At 39.2% G+C, this 20045-nt stretch overlaps 1 protein-coding gene across 2 annotated transcripts in view; it reads right to left on the bottom strand.

The window, feature by feature from the left end:
• Nucleotides 1–4968: 4968 nt before the first annotated feature.
• Nucleotides 4969–20045, bottom strand: part of LOC126458502 (transmembrane protein 18) — a 44837-nt gene continuing 29760 nt past the window's right edge. For both annotated transcript variants that reach the window (XM_050095597.1, XM_050095596.1), the window contains exons 4-5: nucleotides 8572–8665; nucleotides 4969–5735 (exon numbers count right to left, since the gene is read on the bottom strand). In XM_050095597.1, coding sequence (XP_049951554.1) covers nucleotides 5613–5735; nucleotides 8572–8665 — 217 coding nt within the window. In that variant the 3' untranslated portion in view covers nucleotides 4969–5612. The remainder of the gene's footprint in view (nucleotides 5736–8571; nucleotides 8666–20045) is intronic.

Consider the following 20045-nt stretch of genomic DNA (forward strand, 5'->3'; position numbering starts at 1 on the left):
ATATAAAAGTCAAAATTTATCAGTGTTTTATCTTTACCAAAATTGACGTTTTGTGTGTGTGGCATAAAAGTACAATTTCTAGGGTAACCTATGCCCGATTTTAATCAGATTAATAGGCCATATAAAGTTTTGTAGTAAACATTATAGTGTAGTGTTATGTATTCATGATTTTCCATATCAGTACAGAACGTGAAACTATCAGTTCAATAGACTTTCTGGTTATAAAATTCTACTATATTATGCAGTGTTACAACTTGTTTTGCATGAATATATACCAACTTGTACAGGGAAGAAACTCAGTGAATGCCTAATTAGGCTGGCGACCATATTATTGTCACATTGGTAGCATCTTCTGGTTTGCTTTTGATCCATCCTGACACGTGATTGCATTTCGAACTTACTTGACATATCATTGTTATTACAGAGTGATGTAAGTCTGATTTGCCACCATTCAGGTCCACACGGTCGATATCTATGCAAAAATCCTTTCTCATAAGGTGAATCCCGCTCACTTACCATAGCACAGGCTTTAACGAGTACTGTGTCAGGGATTACAAGTACATCGAAAAAGTTCAGAGAAAGGCAGCACGTTTTGTATTATCGCGAAATATGGGAGAGTGTGTCACAGAAATGATACAAGATTTGGGCTGGAAATCATTAAAAGAAAGGCGTTTTTCATTGTGACGGAATCTTCTCACAAAATTCCAATCACTAACTTTCTCCTCCAAATGCGAAAATATTTTGTTGACACTGACCTACATAGGGCAGAACGATCACCATGATAAAATAAGGAAAATCAGAGCTTGTACGGAAAGATATAGGTGTTCATTCTTTCCACGTGCTATACGAGATTGGAATAATAGAGAATTGTGAAGGTGGTTTGATGAAGCCTCTGCCAGGCACTTAAATGTGATTTGCAGAGTATCCATGTAGATGTAGATGTAGATGAAATGTCAGTACTATTTCTGCAAATGGAGACCATTTTCCAAGTCACTTCATTAAATCTGAGCACTTTCAATGCACTTAAAATACCGAAGAATACTTAAGTAAAACCACAGTACAGCAAATGTTCTCAGTAATCTAGCAAGTCTTGAACCACACTGAATAGCCATCTGGCATAATAATGATATCACATATCCCAGTGGCTGCCTGGGATTTGCTGGGTTGCAAAAACAGTAAATACAACAATAACACCATGAACATGTGAAACACATTGTGCTATAAAGTTCACACATATGCTGTATACATTCACACACACAGTTATATGTAGGTATTCTTGTTTCTGTCCATATTAGCATCTGCAAGAGAGGCGCTCTGCATCGCGGTGTAGCTTGCTCGCCAGGTTTCGAGAGGGTGCGTTTCTGGATGAGGTATCGAATATATTGCTTTCCCCTACTTATACGAGGGCAGTTCAATAAGTAATGCAACACATTTTTTTTCTCGGCCAATTTTGGTTGAAAAAACCGGAAATTTCTTGTGGAATATTTTCAAACATTCCCGCTTCGTCTCGTATAGTTTCATTGACTTTCGACAGGTGGCACCGCTGTACGGAGCTGTTAAAATGGCGTCTGTAACGGATGTGCGTTGCAAACAACGGGCAGTGATCGAGTTTCTTTTGGCGGAAAACCAGGGCATCTCAGATATTCATAGGCGCTTGCAGAATGTCTACGGTGATCTGGCAGTGGACAAAAGCACGGTGAGTCGTTGGGCAAAGCGTGTGTCATCATCGCCGCAAGGTCAAGCAAGACTGTCTGATCTCCCGCGTGCGGGCCGGCCGTGCACAGCTGTGACTCCTGCAATGGCGGAGCGTGCGAACACACTCGTTCCAGATGATCGACGGATCACCATCAAACATCTCAGTGCTCAACTTGACATCTCTGTTGGTAGTGCTGTCACAATTGTTCACCAGTTGGGATATTCAGAGGTTTGTTCCCGCTGGGTCCCTCGTTGTCTAACCAAACACCATAAAGAGCAAAGGAGAACCATCTGTGCGGAATTGCTTGCTCGTCATGTGGCTGAGGGTGACAATTTCTTGTCAAAGATTGTTACAGGCGATGAAACATGGGTTCATCACTTCGAACCTGAAACAAAACGGCAATCAATGGAGTGGCGCCACACCCACTCCCCTACCAAGAAAAAGTTTAAAGCCATACCCTCAGCCGGTAAAGTCATGTTTACAGTCTTCTGGGACGCTGAAGGGGTTATTCTGTTCGATGTCCTTCCCCATGGTCAAACGATCAACTCTGAAGTGTATTGTGCTACTCTTCAGAAATTGAAGAAACGACTTCAGTGTGTTCGTAGGCACAAAAATCTGAACGAACTTCTCCTTCTTCATGACAACGCAAGACCTCACACAAGTCTTCGCACCCGAGAGGAGCTCACAAAACTTCAGTGGACTGTTCTTCCTCATGCACCCTACAGCCACGATCTCGCACCGTCGGATTTCCATATGTTTGGCCCAATGAAGGACGCAATCCGTGGGAGGCACTACGCGGATTATGAAGAAGTTATTGATGCAGTACGACGTTGGCTCCGACATCGACCAGTGGAATGGTACCGTGCAGGCATACAGGCCCTCATTTCAAGGTGGCGTAAGGCCGTAGCATTGAATGGAGATTACGTTGAAAAATAGTGTTGTGTAGCTAAAAGATTGGGGAATAACCTGGTGTATTTCAATGCTGAATAAAACAACCCCTGTTTCAGAAAAAAAATGTGTTGCATTACTTATTGAACTGCCCTCGTACCTCCCGAGGAGATCACGAATGTAAAATTAGAGAGATTAGAGCGCGCACGGAGGCTTTCAGACAGTCGTTCTTCCCGCGAATCATACGCGACTGGAACAGGTAAGGGAGGTAATGACAGTGGCACGTCAAGTGCCCTCCGCCACACACCGATGGGTGGCTTGCGGAATATAAATGTAGATGTAGATTAGCAAACTGATTGACGAGAAGGTGTGAGGGATGTGGGGTACAAGTCACTTACATCCTTCTGCCTAAAGTCTATTTATATTTATGAAAAACAAAACGTTATCATGGATGTTGCTGTGATTAAGAACGAGGTTCAAGAACGACAACATAATAAAACCGTAATTCCATAAGCATTATACAGGGTGATTCAAAAAGAAAGAAAAGATTTCAATGGTTTATTACAGACAAACTATGACAGATAGAAACTTATTGCGCATGTCATGGATAGAGGAAGGTTCAAAGCTTTATGTTCATATACACACTCTACCATACACTCAATACGAGCATAATATGTTGCTCGAGAAACATTGAAATGGTAGTCCACTTCATTCCATACACGAGTCAACAGGTCACTGTTTACTGAATCAACAGATTCAACAATTCGAATTCACAGATCTTTAACAACTAGCTGCCATAGGCAAGGCAAAGATTATCTTTTATGTATCCCCACAAAACAAGACTGCAAGGTGTGAGGTCTTGTAATCTGAGAGGCCAAATGCAATGAACAAGAACTTGCTATCCAACTCTTCCACTCCAACGTTGCAGGATGGTACTGTTAAGATAATGTTGCACTTCAAGGTGAAACTGGGGCAGGGCACTGCCATGCCTAAAAATGAAATCACTGGAATTTTTATGAAGTTGAGGAAACAACTAATTTTTCAGCATGTCCAGGTATGACATGAACAGAAACGGCACAAAACACATTCAGTTTCTGTGGTCTCTTTCATATTTGATAGTGACCCAGAATTTTGTGACCGTCCAAATTCTTACGTTACAGCAGTTTACTTTACCCGATAGATGAAATGTCCATTATCCAAAAAGATGAGTCATTTGGAAAAAGGTTTCTCTGGCTTACGCTGGAGAACTGAAATGCAAAATTCGTACCTTCTGTTATGGTCATTGGGATACAACTGCTGCAGTAGCTACAACTTGTAAGGCTTCATAGGCAGGTGTCGTTTCAGAATACGCCACATCGTTGTTTGAGGAAGTTGAAGTTCCTGATCTGCATGTCTTGTGGACTTCTCAGAACACCGTGTGAATGCTCATCAGATACGCTCGACATTTTCATCACACGTGCATGGCCAACCAGTGCTTTTTTCTTTGCATACACAACCAGTTTCTAAGAATATGTTATGCCAATCATAAATCTGTGTGTACAGAGGCAGCTTCTTGCTGAATGAATTGCAGAATGCGCATTGCACTCAAACAATGGCTTGATTTCGAGCAAATTCAAACACAGAAAATTATTTCTCTTGTGGTGTAGTTGCAATGTTGCTACAAACAAATAACAGTGCTGCTGTGTCAAAACTTTGAATCTTCCTCTATCCAATGACATGCACAATGTGTTTCTATTTTTTATAGTTTGACTGTAATAAACATTTGACATGTGTTCTTTTTTTTTTAATCACCCGCTTATCAAATGTGGATATTAGGTAACTCCTTTCTCCTCCCCTTGTAGCTAATTTATATTTTAATTTTAATGTTCAACATATCAGTTACTTGCATCAAAAGGAAAACCTAATTGCAAAAACTAAAATTACAAAAAGGCAGTATGACTAGCCAGAACTTACCTTCAAGAGGTAAAATTCCAAGTACTGCTGATACACACATATAAAAGAAGAAAAAAAGAACTGTTCTAACTTTCACAACAGTTAGTTCCTTTTCCAGAGAGGAAACAGGGTGTTGCAAAGGAGGGGAAGTTCACTCAGACTCTAAGATGAGATGGACCCACCTGTTACGAAGGCAAGAGGAGACTCGCTTTACTTTTTTCTATCTTAAAATGTGGAATTCCATCTCTGCTAGCCGGTCATTCTATCTCCTCAGAATTTACAACAAATCACTTATCTAGGATCTACATCACAGATTTTACCAGAACTAATATAAACATCACTACTGCACGATTCATTGTACAAATCTCTTGGATAATAAGGACCTGGGACAGGTAAAACTATAGGAGGGAGCTTGGATGGTTTACTTGTTATATCAAAGAAAAAATGCACGCTATTTCTGAAGGTAGTTATAATTAATTCATTCATTCATCTCTGAGTTATGAAACAGACATCTGTTACAACACACATCCATTCACAGTTCCGTTATTGCAGCTTCAAGTGCTCATCTTTATCTAAACACAAGATTATGTTAAGCTCAAACACTATCAAAACAATCTGTACAGCTGTACATATCAGACTTGGTACTTCTAACGGAAGCCTCAGAGTATGTACACTGGTTGTGTGTGTCACATGAAGTGCTGAGAAGCATTATATAAAATGTGATGTAATATAAATAACTCTTACCAGATCTATGTCTCATACTTTTTTCAGGCACCATGCAGTATCACAGCTAGCTTAATGGTGAATCTAGCTAACTGCTGACTTGAGATGTTTCAGAAATTCCAAGCCAAATTAAAATCTACAGAGAATCATCATCATATTTCTCAGCAATTCAAGGTTATTAGACTACATTAACCAGTAAGAAATCAATGATATTAAGTACAATGATATGGTACCATTCACACTGCAACCTCCAAAGAGAGTTCACCACAAATTATGCCACATTAGTTACAGTAACCAGTCATTCAGTATGTAACATTTATATAGGACTCTGACTAGTTCATGCTTTAAAATGTACTTAGTAATAGGGACGGGTTCAGTCTTCCTTCAGAGCTTTGTGTGCCCCATTCCTTTGTTCCTTCGAAGCTCGAATCTCTCTCCGCAGCTGCGCAGTTTTTAGTTTTGTCATCAACTGGCTAGATTGGTACAACCAGTGTGCCTGTAAGCATAATTATTTTTATAACAGAGATGCAGTTTTCTGTGAATCTTCTGAGCAGACAGTAGAGCAAAACATTATAAATTATACATATGAAGAGGGTAAGAGGATTCTTTTAAATAGCTATTGAGGCACTATTAACGACAAATGTATTAGGATAATAATAGAGCATAGATTTCATGGCTAGTGTTTACTTCAGTTAAGACTTCTGGGATGAGAGGCCATGGTCAATATATAAATTTATACCCTGACTTTGGTCTCCAACTGTGGGTGAAATCTTTAGATGTAAAATGGCAACTGCACAAAGGGCTTGAGAGGCACTAAATTTATAGGGATGCATAGAAGGCACCACCATTTGTCATGTGATGCTAAATGTGTGATTATCATTGGCTAGGATCACTATTCAAAATTAAAAGTAACCTGTCACCAATCTGTTGGTGCAAAATCAATGTCCATACTTATTTAAGTTAACTCCCTCTTTTTTTCTATTAAAATTATTATGGCAGTTGTTAATCTCTATGGCCCCTCTATACTTTACACACACACACACACACACACACACACACACACGATAATGTGTTGTCTCTGTTAAAAGTTAGGCTCTCTAAATTTCATACTGCGAAAGGAAAGTTTCTACTCACCATACAGCGTAGATGCTGAATCACAGATAGGCACAACGAAAGGACTCTCACAATTAAAGCTTTCGGCCATTAAGGCCTTCATCAACAACCACACACACACACACACACACACACACACACACACACACACACACACACACACACAATTCACACACACAACTGCAATCTCAGGCAGCTGAAACCACACTGCAAGCAGCATCATCACCAGTGCATGATGGAAGTGGTGACTGGGTGGGGGCGGGGGTGGGGGGGTGGGGGGGGGAGGAAGCTGGAGAGGGATAGTATGGTGGGGGTGGCAGAAAGTGACGTGTTGCAGGCTAGACAGATGGCAGGGGAGATGTGGGGAGGGGAAGTAGCGGAAAAGGAGAAAAGCCGTTATTCCACCACCAAACCCAGTCTTTTTGTTTCTCTCCTTTCCCGCTAGTTCCCCCCCCCCCCCCCCCCCCCTTCTCCCCTGCCATCTGTCTAACCTGCAGCGCTTCACTGTCCACCACCCCCACCATACTATCCCTCCTGCTCCCCACCCCAGGCTCCTCCTCACTCCCACCCAGTCACCACTCCCATCATGCACTGGTGTTGTTTCAGTTGCCTGAGTCTGCAGTCGTGTGTGAGAGTTGCTTTGTGTGTGTGTGTGTGTGTGTGTGTGTGTGTGTGTGTGTGTGTGTGTGTTGTCTATTATCGACAAAGGCCTTAATGGCCGAAAGCTTTAATTGTGAGAGTCATTTTGTTGTGCCTATCTGCGACTCAGCACCTCCACTATATGGTGAGTAGCAACTTTCCTTCTCATAATAAAGTATTATTTTGTTACGGCTGATACGCCAGTTTGTTCTAGGTGGCAGTTTGTTTTGTGTTTGACTAATTGGGTGTTGCTCTTTCTTTTACTGGTTTCAGTGTACATTTGCACTCAGAACTATATGGAATTTTATACACCCGAAGTGTCTGGGCACCATACATCTTTTGCCATTCTTAAGTGTTCTTTCCTTGCCTTGATAGGTTTAAAGATTGTATCAAACCATACTTGGCCAACAATTTTATGATGTAATCTTGTTAATTTCATTCTTAGACATTGGCCACATCATGTGCAGTTTTACAAGTGAACCAACAGATTCAGTGTGGCTGACACTGGCACAACGACAAAGACCTGCACAAGGGTTGCATTTTATTATTTTACAGACAAAATTTACATCTGTGTTATGTAGTTTGACAATGCTGAAGGGGCAAAATTAGCTAACAGTGTAAAATCATGAAATCAAGTATTTATTTCAAAACTAAAAATGGCCTATGCAAGACAATGACTTCCCTGAAGGAATGTCTAAATAAAGCTACTATATTGGTCAGAAAAGTATCCGTTACATATGAAATACCTTTGTTCACAGAAACCATCATAAATAAGGTCACAATATCAAAGCTGACACAAATATAACTCGGGCTCATATTCACACCTTTCAGTTTTTTTAATTATATGCACTGAGTTTTCAATATAACTGTCAGTTCTACCAACATAAGGTTGTAGCAATGGGGCTATCTCTGGTTTCTGTACTTTTGTAAGCCATACAGTCTAAGCAGATACACTTCTGCCTTCCAGGTTTGTTTCATACTGCCCAAAGAAAAAGGAAATGCCATTATTAATTGATTGGAAATGCTCAGAACTTTGGTTGTAGATCTTAGATCTTACCAAAGCTTTCTGTAAGTAGTTGGATCCAAAAGAGCCATCATCTTACGGTAATCTTTTACTCTTGACTCCAACAGTGGCATTACCTTTGTCAGTGGTAAGAAAAATGATGATGATATCTGTGTTGATGTTCCTCAGCACATTTCTTTTCATTTGTGACAAATTACTGTTTCAAGGGAAATAGTTTTATACACTGACAATGACCTCACAGGCCACAAGCTGTAACTGAAGAAATATGTGATAAATAGTTTTTTTGAGTTTCTGGTTATTGACTGTAAAAGTTCACGCTTAATCAAATACTACAGTTCTGATTGACCCCACTTCAACCAATATTCTTTCAGTGATTGTTAGGTGAGTACCTTTTGTACATTAATGCTACTGAATATAAGTTAAACTATTATAATTAAGCAATAACAGTTATTTATATCAGTTAAGAAACATAAGTGAATCATAGATGCCACAATTTATGGAACACTTACTGGTTTTTAAGTAATGACAGACTGTTACATATGCCAACTGTACTTACCACCATTATCATGCAGTTTAGAAGAATTGGTACTGAAAATACCAGTGAGATGAACATTCCCTGACTGTCAAAATACTGTTGTCTTGAAAATAAGCTGAAAATAAAAAGAGAAATTTCTTATTCTCCACATTATCAAAGACTTTATATGGCCCACAGCTTTACATAAACAGTACTGAATTTTAAGTCCTAAATCAGTTTCGTAACTACTTTTTTGATAATTTAATTTTTAAATACTGTGGCAAAGATAACTTCTAGTTTGACCACGTCCAGTCAGCAGACACATTTCACCTTATAAAAGGTCTGAATTTTATGAACTTTTAATACATTGTATGTAGGTGGTCTGTAGTGTAGAATTGAATTTTTGATCCCAAGAACCTTGTGATAACTTGCAGAGATCCAAAAAAACTGCACAATTTTAGCAGTTTTTGCTCTATAGATCTTTCCACTTGCATCCTATGACACTTAAATAAGTGTCCCTAATGGTCAAAGCTTAACATCCAGAACCAGCACCCCCCCTCCCCCCAATGGGATGCTGATTTCCTATAGCTACACAAAAATAACATAAAAGCGTATATTTTCACGGTATGTACTTCTGTCTACATTTCACAACTGCAAGACACCACCCTCTCCTAATATATACTGGTCACTTCCTACTAGTAAATGTATATTTTAAAAATCAAAGAAGAAACATTTAACGGAACAGAGAATCACACAAAAAAGTTAACACCTTGACCTCTTTGGTCCATATGGTAAGTCAAACTGGGTATCATCCCCATCCCCCTCAGTGACAGTGTCATCACTTAAGAGTTTCTCCACTGTCGTAACTCATCAACATCATTATCTTTCGTGCCTGGCATAATGACTTCTCTCGCAGCCTGTATAGCGACAACAATGTTTGCCAATGACAAACTGCTGGAGTCCTGCTTTTTTGAAGCTGCAATCCTCTGTGCTATCCCTTTTATAAATTTGCAGTACGTGATTTTTTTTATGGGAGACGCTGAAGCTGCATTTTTAATTGTTGGTAGTGTCCAGCCCCAAAATTATTGAATCTCTTCTTTACACAGCCATGTCTATAATTGTAGGCACATACAAAAGGTATTGTACTGGGCAGTGTCTTGAGCAAGGGGCAGTCTCACAAGGTGGAATATGGGTTTTGCCACAGATCATGACTCTGTCAGTGGCAAAGATAGTTCAGTGTACCACTGTACATGTCTCCATCATACAATGTCACAAGAAAGCTCCTGCTTCAATAGTTTGGTATGGTGTTGCATTTGGTTGTTTGAAAGGGTTTTCCTCATGAAGGTACTGACTTTCTTCTTGTCTTGTGCAAAGGGGACTGAAGTAGTGTCACCTCTGCTTTCTGCAAGAAAGGAAACAATATCCTGTGGATTGAATATGCATGATGTTGATGTTGACAAATGCAGAACACTCTTCTGGAAATATATTTTATTTTCAGAAGAGGCTGATGTTGTCAGCAATACCAGGATATTTTTGCCTTTACCTGCGATGGTAACACTATCACAGTCATCAGCCTTTGATATAGTGAGGTTCATTATCATCACATCAGTCTTCTGGCTTCTGCCATTTCAGTCATCAGCACTGAAATAGTTTCTTTTATTGGTGGTGTTTGATAAAAAGATTTCTTGTGGATCGTAATAGCTGTTTTTGTGAAGAAGACTAATTTTGTGGATAAGTGCAATATAGTCTGGTACTTTGGTAATGGATGTCTTTAGGACACCCATCGAAAACTACTATGGCATTACATCCAAAGTATTTTTGGACATAATCTACACTGATCTTGCATACTGACTCAAACATCGCTGGCGTATTTGTACTCCACACAGCTTCATGTAGAAAATATCCACTGTCAATTACAGCACAATTTCTCATCCAGAGGTCCACTTTTTCTTGTATCAGAGTGAATGCTGCAGACAACGTTAACTTTGTGCCCTTGCAGAGACTATCCTCAGTGAAGATGCATTGGAACAGGAGCAAGCTAAAATCTGAACAATTCTCTCAGGTTGAAAATGCATCGGAACAGGAGCAAGCTAAAATCTGAACAATTCTCTCAGGTTATCATCAGATTGCTTACCAATGCAAACTCACTGGAAGAGAAGTGCGAAAGACTGGCCGGAGTTGCCAAAGAATCAATTGTAACTTTTTTGTTTGCAATTTTCAGGACATACAAAACTAATGCTAGGATAACAACTTGACTCTTTTATTTGCATTTACACCTTCAATTTTTCTCAAACCGTTTTCTTCATGCAGTTACAATGACAATAATTCAAGCTAAAGAACAGTTCACATCTTCATGAGCAACTGTTCCTATACTAAGTAATATTAGTTCCTTAGTCTCAAGGAACACTGACTGTTCAGAGTGCGCTGGTTATACAGGAAGGTCTCATATCTAGATGATGTTCAGATGTTGCTTAACACACTTCAGTTTGTTTATGAAAGTGCTAGAGGCATAGCATACTCAAAGTACACTGAGACAATACACTATCCATTATACAGTACAATGGGACAGTCGTCCATAAATCTGTGTCCTCATCCTTACGACTTCCTCTATGGTCGTGCCTTCTCGATCAAAATTTTCCAGTACAGTGAACAGTGAAGCAGCGTTCAGCCATGAAATTGTGAAAATCCTGAATATTGATTTTGCCTTTTAGACTGATCATGTCCTTGTAGAGCACATGTGCACTCTTTAACATAGTTCAGATGATCTTCTGCTTCAGAGTAGGGAATAATTTCTGTGAAATACTTGACATGCAGGTTCCAATTTCACATCCATTACACTTTAATGATTTAGTATCCCAGGGTCATTCGGATTCCCTGCCTACCCCAAGTCCTGATAGAAAGAACATGTCTGAGATACCTGGGCTCCAGGTGACAGCTGTGGTATACAACCACTGCGGCAAATACATGAGGTGGCACTGCCCTCTGAAGAGTGTTTACCCGTATATCTCAGCCCAGCAATTGCGGTCAGTCTCTTGTCAGTCACTAAAGCCTTACATATGTGCGACTAAATAGCATAGTTTTTCGACCTTATATGATTAACGTTTTGTGTATTGGACTTTCCCCTGGATTGTAGCGTATGCTCAAATGACTTGACTATGCTCTATACTTGTGTTATTTATTATTCAAATCATGATCTCTACTGTCAGTCCTACTGGTACCACCTGTTTCATTCTCTCAGTCTCCTTGTTGCCGCATGTGCGAATAATCATACTGTGTTTCTACCTTGAAGAGTAGGACAGTAAAAGTGATGTATTTCATTAGGGTACACATGCTGAAGTACTGAATCCATAGTGTAGCAGTAGGACCAAAATACTATGTGAAGATTTAACACTGTCAACAATAGCTCAGGCAGTGATGGAGGGTGGTGTCAGGAGGATCAAGGGTAACAACCGCTTAGAATCTTCCAAGATCATCAAACCACCTGGCCACTTAAATTGAGTGGTAAGAGAGGTTGATATATGTTGCCTGCATGATGCATGTACCACCCTACTTTTAAGAACATTGTAAAATTAAAGTTATGATGATGAAAGGTGCATGTTTTTCAGGATGTTTTTAATGATTTCAGAAATTTTCCATTTTTTTTTTTTTAAGCTCTCTATTTTGGTAAGTATCTAGCATAGCAAGATGTTTAATCAGTGCAAATTTTAGCAAATCTAATGCTCTAAAAGAAAGGTATAAATGATTTTTGTCATAGAAAGTAAGGAAAAAATTCACAGAGAAAAAACTGATGTCACAGTTTTTCGGTTTATCTCAAGTTAGAACATGGTTCTTGATCACCTAAATACAACATACTAAAAGCTCATAAAATCAGTACCTTTTGTAAAAGGCCCCCTCCCCCTTTTGGAGTACCTGCCAGCTGGACTAAAGTAATTGATGGCCAAAATTTATATTTCTTTATTCTGAGTCAACACAAGAAAAGATACAAGTAGGATATGTGTTTAAACATCATATGTGGCCAGGAATATCAACATGACTTGGGCATCCAGTCAAGAAACACAATGGTGGAATTGTATCCAGGTCAAATCTGCATTTGATTCAATTCTTTCAGTCAAACAGTAATATTACAGTTACAAATGCAAAAGACTTTCTACAAAAATAAATTTAAATAATTCTCAAACAGCATGGTGTGGATAATGACTCAGTAGCCAAATGTTATTGAGTGCATCTGATGTGTGTTCAAAGTAGAACTTGAAGTTTTCTAATAATGAGACAGAGAGAGGAACAGAAATAATGAGCCAGCCAAGGATTAAGTACATAAATATAACTTCACAGTCACATTTACTGAATTAATGTAAGAATAATATATTTTGTGTCAACATTGTGTAGTTTACAATAACCGTGAGGCTCTCAATCACTAGTAGTTCAGACTGAAACACCATCAAGAGCATGCTCAAAGCACTCACTAAGGCTGTCTAGACACGCAGCTACTCAAAAGGGACAAATCATTGAGTGGTTACTGACTGCATGGCAATACAGTTTCACACACAGCACGACTCTGACGGGATGGAAGAACACAAGGTAACACTTGTTATTCCCCTCAAGAATCTTTTTTTTACACTTGGTACAATGAGTGAAGGTTAAAGTAAGTTATAGTATTTATTACTATTACAAGTGTGTAAAAAAACAAATATGACTTGCGGTTCAGTCATTTCTCCAGAAAAATGTAAGCTGCAGAAAATTTGAAGCAGTGAAGAGCTGGAACATGAATTATCAGCGTTCTGTAATATGACTACACTTAGCTACAGTGCTGCTGGTGGATCGTCTGACTTGTATGGTCATGGCCCATTAAACTTTCCTGTTCCTAATGTTTCATCCAAAGCTGCACTGGATATATTCAGAGGTTAGAAATGAATATGTTTCATGGACCACAACCATACAGCCCAGAAGATTCACCAGCAACTAAGATTATCAGTCATGAAAGCCTTCATTGTATAGCTACAATGATTTAATACAGTTCATTTTTTCCAGGTGTAATACAGTGTAGTACAAATGTGAGTCTATTTACTGCAGAGGAATTAACTTTAATCACTTTGAGGTAAGAAAGTGTTGATTTACACACAGCAAATGAATGCAACTTTCATGTTCCACACTGTTCTGAACTGTGTTGGTGCACTGAGTGACAAGCATGCCCAAGTTGAAAAATTGGTGCACAACAGTTCAGCTTACTTCAGTTACAAATCATATCACTCAATTGTGTAAATGGCCTGTTGCAAAGCTAATGTATTATTTACTATGATAAACTGATTATGCTGGATGGTATACTGACAAAATAATTATTAACACTTCATCGATCAAACACTGGATAAAAATTAGGCCTTCATATTAATATCTGGTGAGAATAATATTCTCTAGTATATGAAGCATCCTACTTGTCAAGCGATTAATGATATATTCTCCAAATAATTTTTGATGCAAGTTATGCAGAAAAATAAAAACAGCTGAAAGTGCATTTAGAATGGCATCGAAGTAGTTCATCTTCATGAAAATGCACCATATTTCTTGGAACATTTTCTTCAGAAAATGTAGGCTGCATTACCAGCTAGAAGAGAGAGAGAGAGAGAGGAAAGTGCTGTCTCTACATCATTCAAATCTTTCTGGGTGTACAGCCAAATAATTTTACTAAATACTGAAAATGCTGAAATACGAAAAAAAACTGATTTTTCAGGCGTGTTGCAGCAGCTTTCTCCAGGGCACAGATTCTTCCCCTGAGGAAGGCCATTACAGCATGGCCAAAAAGTCAGAAATTTTAGTATTTTAAGTGCTTTGTAAGATGACATGGCAGTACACCTCAGATTTTCATGAGACTGACAACGGCATAGCAGCATATATATTTATATGCTGTGTCTATGTTCAAATGTAGATAGCTAGTCGTACAGTATGCATTTTCCTTTGCTGAGTACACATCTTGGTAACTTTCTTTTGGGGTCTCTTCTGCTTAGATAGTGTACCTTGATAGAAAAGTGGTCTCCTGAGTGAATTCAGTGTCCATTTCCCACTCAATATCTGCAAGAGAATGTGAACTTAAGGAAACGTCTGTAGCCTGTGACTGAGATAAAATGCGTTCCATCACTCCTGTTCTGACAAAAGATGACTTCTGATACAAAGTGACTCTTAAAAACTTGACCACTGGAGTACATTTTGTTGGGACACCAAAGCATAAAGTGCACATTAAAATCCTTAACAACTAAGACTTGCTGTTGGAGATGTCTATTTAGTCTTTGGAGATGTCTATTTAGTCCTAAGAGAATGTCTTTAGCAATCTACCATCAGATGGTAAATACGAGGTCTGGTCCAAGGATTCCGGAACTTTGGCCACAAAATTTTTCTACCTTTACCTTTTACTTACTGTGCATGGTCTCCTTCGAAATACTCCCCTCCACAACTGATACACCACTCCCAATGCCACTTCCACTTCTGGAAGCAGTCTTGGTATATCTCTTGCTGGATTGCACTAAGTGCCATATGGGAATTTTCTTTTATCTCATCTACCATTGCAAATCTTTGTCTCTTAATGGGATTTTCAATTTCGAAATTAAAAGAAAGTCTGCAGGGACCAGGTCTGGAGAATACAGAGGATGAGGTAGCACAGAGATTTTGTTTTTTATGCTATAGTCACGCACCAACACGAATGAATGTATGGGTGTGTGTTGTGATGCAAGACCCAATAATTGTCTCACCATGTTTCAGGCCATTTCCTTCTCACATTTTCTTGCAGGCATTACAACACATCCTGATAGTACCATTGATTAACAATTTATCACTGCGGCATGAATTCATGATGAACTAATCCTTCAGAGTCAAAGAAAACTATCACCATGGCTCTGACATTTGATCTGACCAGATGAGCTTTTTTTTTTGTCTTGGAGGACCTTTCCCAACCCATTGTATAGACTGAACCTTGGTATCATCATAATAATTGCACACCTATGTCTCATCACCAGTTATGATTCTCTTAAGGAACATCTCATTCTCATTTGCAAGTTCCAAAAGCTCTTCGCAGACTGTGAGGTGAACATCTTTCTGATTTTGGTTCATGAGCCATGGGATGAACTTGTCGGCAACACAATGCATTCCAAGATGCTGTGTCAGGATTTCATGACATGATCCAACTAAAATAATACATTCTTCTGTAATTTCTGGGACAGTAGTCTTCGACTGGCTAGCAGAATTTCGTTGACGTTACTCACATAAGCATCATCGGTAGATGTCGAAGGGTGTCCTGTACGAGAGCCATTTTTAATTGCCATCCGGCCCTTTTTAAACAGTGTAATCCATTTGTAACACTGAGTATGTATTAAGCACTCATCACCGCAGGCTTCCTGCATCATTTGGTGTGTCTCGGTAAAGGTTTTCTTGAGTTTCATGCAAAATTTAATACACACGCATTGCTCCTCTAACACTGCCATCTCGAAATTAACAAACTGTGTGACGTATCGTTCTACTCAATACAGCACTGAACAATAACTAACAGATGAACAGCAGTGAAACCTCTGGCAGTTACACATTAAACAAGGCATGTGCAGTGCCATCAAACGCATTTCTCTCCACACCGCTGGCACAAAACTATGGTACCTCGTACACTCTGCATATGGCAATTTCCATACAGCATGTGGATAGTAACAGTAACTGCTTGCAAGTTGGCAGAGAGTGGGACAGGCAAGATGTTTTATATACCGTCACTAAATAAGGCTACACCCCCTTTATCTATGTTAGCAGTAAGGTCAAACTTGCTGTGAAGGACATAACCTCCTATAGCACAAGCACATAAGATATTTATTTTCAAGTGTGTGCCTTGCAGAGGCAGACACAGCAGCTATTTCTGTGCAGGTAGTTTGAGCTCCTACATGGAAGTTATGAAATCTTTGAAATTCCACTTAATTATGAGAGCCACCAAAATAGTCAGGGTACCCATTACCCCTTTTTATTTCTGTCATGGTGATGGGCAGAAGATAATAGCAGAAATAGCAGTAAGAATTCTTATTTAACTGTTATGATATCAATGTCTACAACATTGCTTCCATCATCTGACAGTAGAACTGCTTAGTGATTCAATGGTTTTATTGTGATTTTATTTTAAGCATTGGTCAGGTTTTTGCTGAAGTTTTCTCTTTACTTCTTGTACTTGCTTGGGAGAATTTGCTGAACTGTGCAGTGGCTTTGGAGCAATTGAAGGATCAGGGGCAGTTTTCATTTTACCAGTACAGCTACAATTATTTGTATCCATGTCAAACTTAGATTTTTGAGCTTGTGCTGAGGAACTGCTTTCAGCAACAAGTCTTTTGACTTCTTGCAAAAGGGGTGACACATGCTGACAGGCAGTTGCATTGCCTTGAAGGCTTTCTTATCCTCATCATAGGGGATTCTCATCTGCTCCATTTACTGAATTTCTCTCTCTGTATAAATATGCCAGTCTCCACAAATACATTTCTCAGTTTTGCTGCCAGATTATACTGCATTAAGTCTTGCAATATTTCATCAAAGCAAATGTTTAACACGCTCAGGTAGTTACTGGTACAAGATGCAGCTGTGGTAAGACACAACTGGGGCCCTGCTCCAAAGGCTAATTATTTGAGTAATTTATGGAAATGTAGACAATTACTTTGCTTTATGTGACTTTGATCCATACATGCTTCACACAGCGTTACCTCCTTGACAGTCCAAAATTTTGGCATTTAAAGCACCTCATAGGATTTGGTATACACAGATTCTATATCTATATCTAAATCTATATCTACATCTATACTCTGCAATTCATTGTGAAGCGCATGGCACAGTCTACATCGTACTGTATCAATATTAGGGTTTCTTCTCGTTCCATTCACGTATGGAGCATGGGAAGAACGACTGCTAGAATGCCTCTGTGAATGCTGTAATTATTCTAATTTTATCCTCACAAGCCCTACGTGTGTTATATGTCAGGTGTTGTAGTATGTTTCTAGAGTCATCGTTTAAAGCTGGTTCTTGAAACTTTGTGAGTAGACTTTCTTGGGACTGTTTACGTCCATCTCCAAGAATTTGCCAATTAAGTTTCTTCGATACCTCTGTGACACTTTGCCACAGGTTAAACAAACCTGTGACCATACATGCTGTCCTTCTCTGTATATGTTCCAATTTACCCTGTTAGTCCTATTTGGTATGGGTTCAACACACTTGAGCAATATTCTAGAACCAGTCGGATGAGTGATTTTTAAGCAGTTTCCTTTGCAGACTAATTGTACAATTCCAGTATTCTACCAATACACCAAAGTCTAGCACCTGCTCTACCCCCAACTAAGCCTATGTGATCATTCCATTTCATTTACCTACAAAGTGTTACACCCAGATATTTGTACAAATTGACTGATTACAGCTGTGACTCACTGATATTATAGTCATCGGATAATATGTTTTTCCTGTTTGTAAGTGCACAATTTTACATTTTTGAACATTGAAAGCAAGTTGCCAATCTTTGCACCACATTGGAATCTTGTAAAGATCTACAAATGACATGACACAACTTCAGAGAATTTAATGGTCTCATATCGGTATGATTTTATGCATACAGACTGAAGTGACAGGTATAAATTTGGACACAGGCCGAGAATTGAACCTGGGTCTTCTGCTTACTAGGCAGGTGCATTAGCCACTAAACCACCTTGGCAAAGCGGTTCAACAGCTGCACGGATTACCCTGGTACGCCTCCCTCTTCAACCCAAATTCTCACTGCCACCCCAGTCTACTTTAAATTCCCTCTTAGACATGAACAGAATTGCCAAGGCTCTCCACGTTCTGGAATACCATCTCAGCATTGATCATAAATAGAGGATCATGCCTGAAATCCAGGTGTAGGCACTTATACATAATATCATATCTGTATGAGACCACTAAAGTCTCTGAGGTTGTGTCATTTCATCTGTTTAAGTACTTACCACTGGATTTCAGGCTGGATCCCCCATTTATGTTCGATCTGAGGTGCTATTCCAGAAGACTAAGGCCTTGGCAATTATGTTCATGTGTAAGGGGGATTTTGAAGTAGACTGGAGTGGCAGTGAGAATTTGGGTTGAGGAGGGAGGCATGCCAGGGCAATAGTGACAATGTAAGGGGGAAAATAAGCTGAAGATTTGAACTGAAGTTTGTGTTGGGGAGGGCACTTGAGTTAAGTATTCATGCAGCAATGTTGACCACTATGCTGCAGTGGTGTAATGGTTAGCATTTCTGCCTTGGAAGCAAGAAGACCCGGGTTTGAGTCCCAGTTGTGGCACAAACTTTGATTCGTTTCTTCTGCTTCCATCATTATTGTGGACAAAGGTGAGACTTAGTTCTTGTCTCATTTGCTAGGGGCATCTTTCTATCTATAGCCCTATGCTTTGACTTACACCTATTATGTAGTAATCTCCATTTCTTTAGAAGTTTCTTTATAATGACTATATACCATGGATGTTCCCTCCCATTTTGAACTTTTCTACTGGGTACATATCTTTCCAGTGCATGGCCAATTATTCTTTTAAACTTGAGCCATAGTTCCTCAACATTCTCCTGCTCTGTGCTGAAATTTTCAAGTTCCTCACTGAGATATGACACTACTGATTTTTTTTATCTAGTTTACTAAGCATATATATCTTTCTGATCGTTTTAGTTGTCCTTTGTACTTTCATAATCATTACTGCCACAACTGCATCACGGTCACTGATAACAGTTTCAATGTGGGTATCATCAAAGAGGTCAAGTCTATTTGTTGACAATAGATCTAATATATTTCCATTATGAGTGGGGTTCCAAACTATCTGTCCCAGGTAGTTCTCTGAGAAGGCATTTAGTAATGTTTCCAAGGATGTTTTATCATGGCCACCACTAACAAAACTCTAATTTTCCCAATTGACTGTTGAATGATTTAAGTCTCCACCGGTGATTACAGTATGATTGGGGAATTTACATACGAGGTCTGTTCAAAAAATTCCACAGCATTCGTAATTTTGTGCCAATGGAGTGTTGGGAGCGAATGTTGTTGGCATCCCTGCAAACGCCTATGTTTAATGTGTAACTGCTAGAAGTTTCATTGTTGTATGTCTGTCAGTTATTGTTCAGAGTTGTATTTAGTAGAATTTAGTGCCATACAGTTTGCAAATTTCAAGATGGCAGAGCTAGAGAAACAATGTGTCTGCAATAAATGTTGTGTGAGCCTCAAAAAAAACCTTTACCAAGACACATCAAATGATACAGGAAGCCTATGGTGATGAGTGCTTAAGCCGTACTCAGTGTTACAAATGATTCACACTGTTTAAAAATGGCCAGATGGAAGTTACAGATGACCCTCATTCAGGATGCCATCTGACATCTACCGATTATGCTCATATTGGGAATGTCAATGAAATTGTGTGTTCTCGTCAAAGACAGTCTTTGAGACTGCAAAAGAATGTAACATTTCAGTTGGAACATGTTATGAAATCCTGACACAGCATCTTGGAATGCATAGTGT

Source organism: Schistocerca serialis, chromosome 2 (assembly GCF_023864345.2).
Source record: "Schistocerca serialis cubense isolate TAMUIC-IGC-003099 chromosome 2, iqSchSeri2.2, whole genome shotgun sequence".
Classification (NCBI taxonomy): domain Eukaryota; kingdom Metazoa; phylum Arthropoda; class Insecta; order Orthoptera; family Acrididae; genus Schistocerca; species Schistocerca serialis.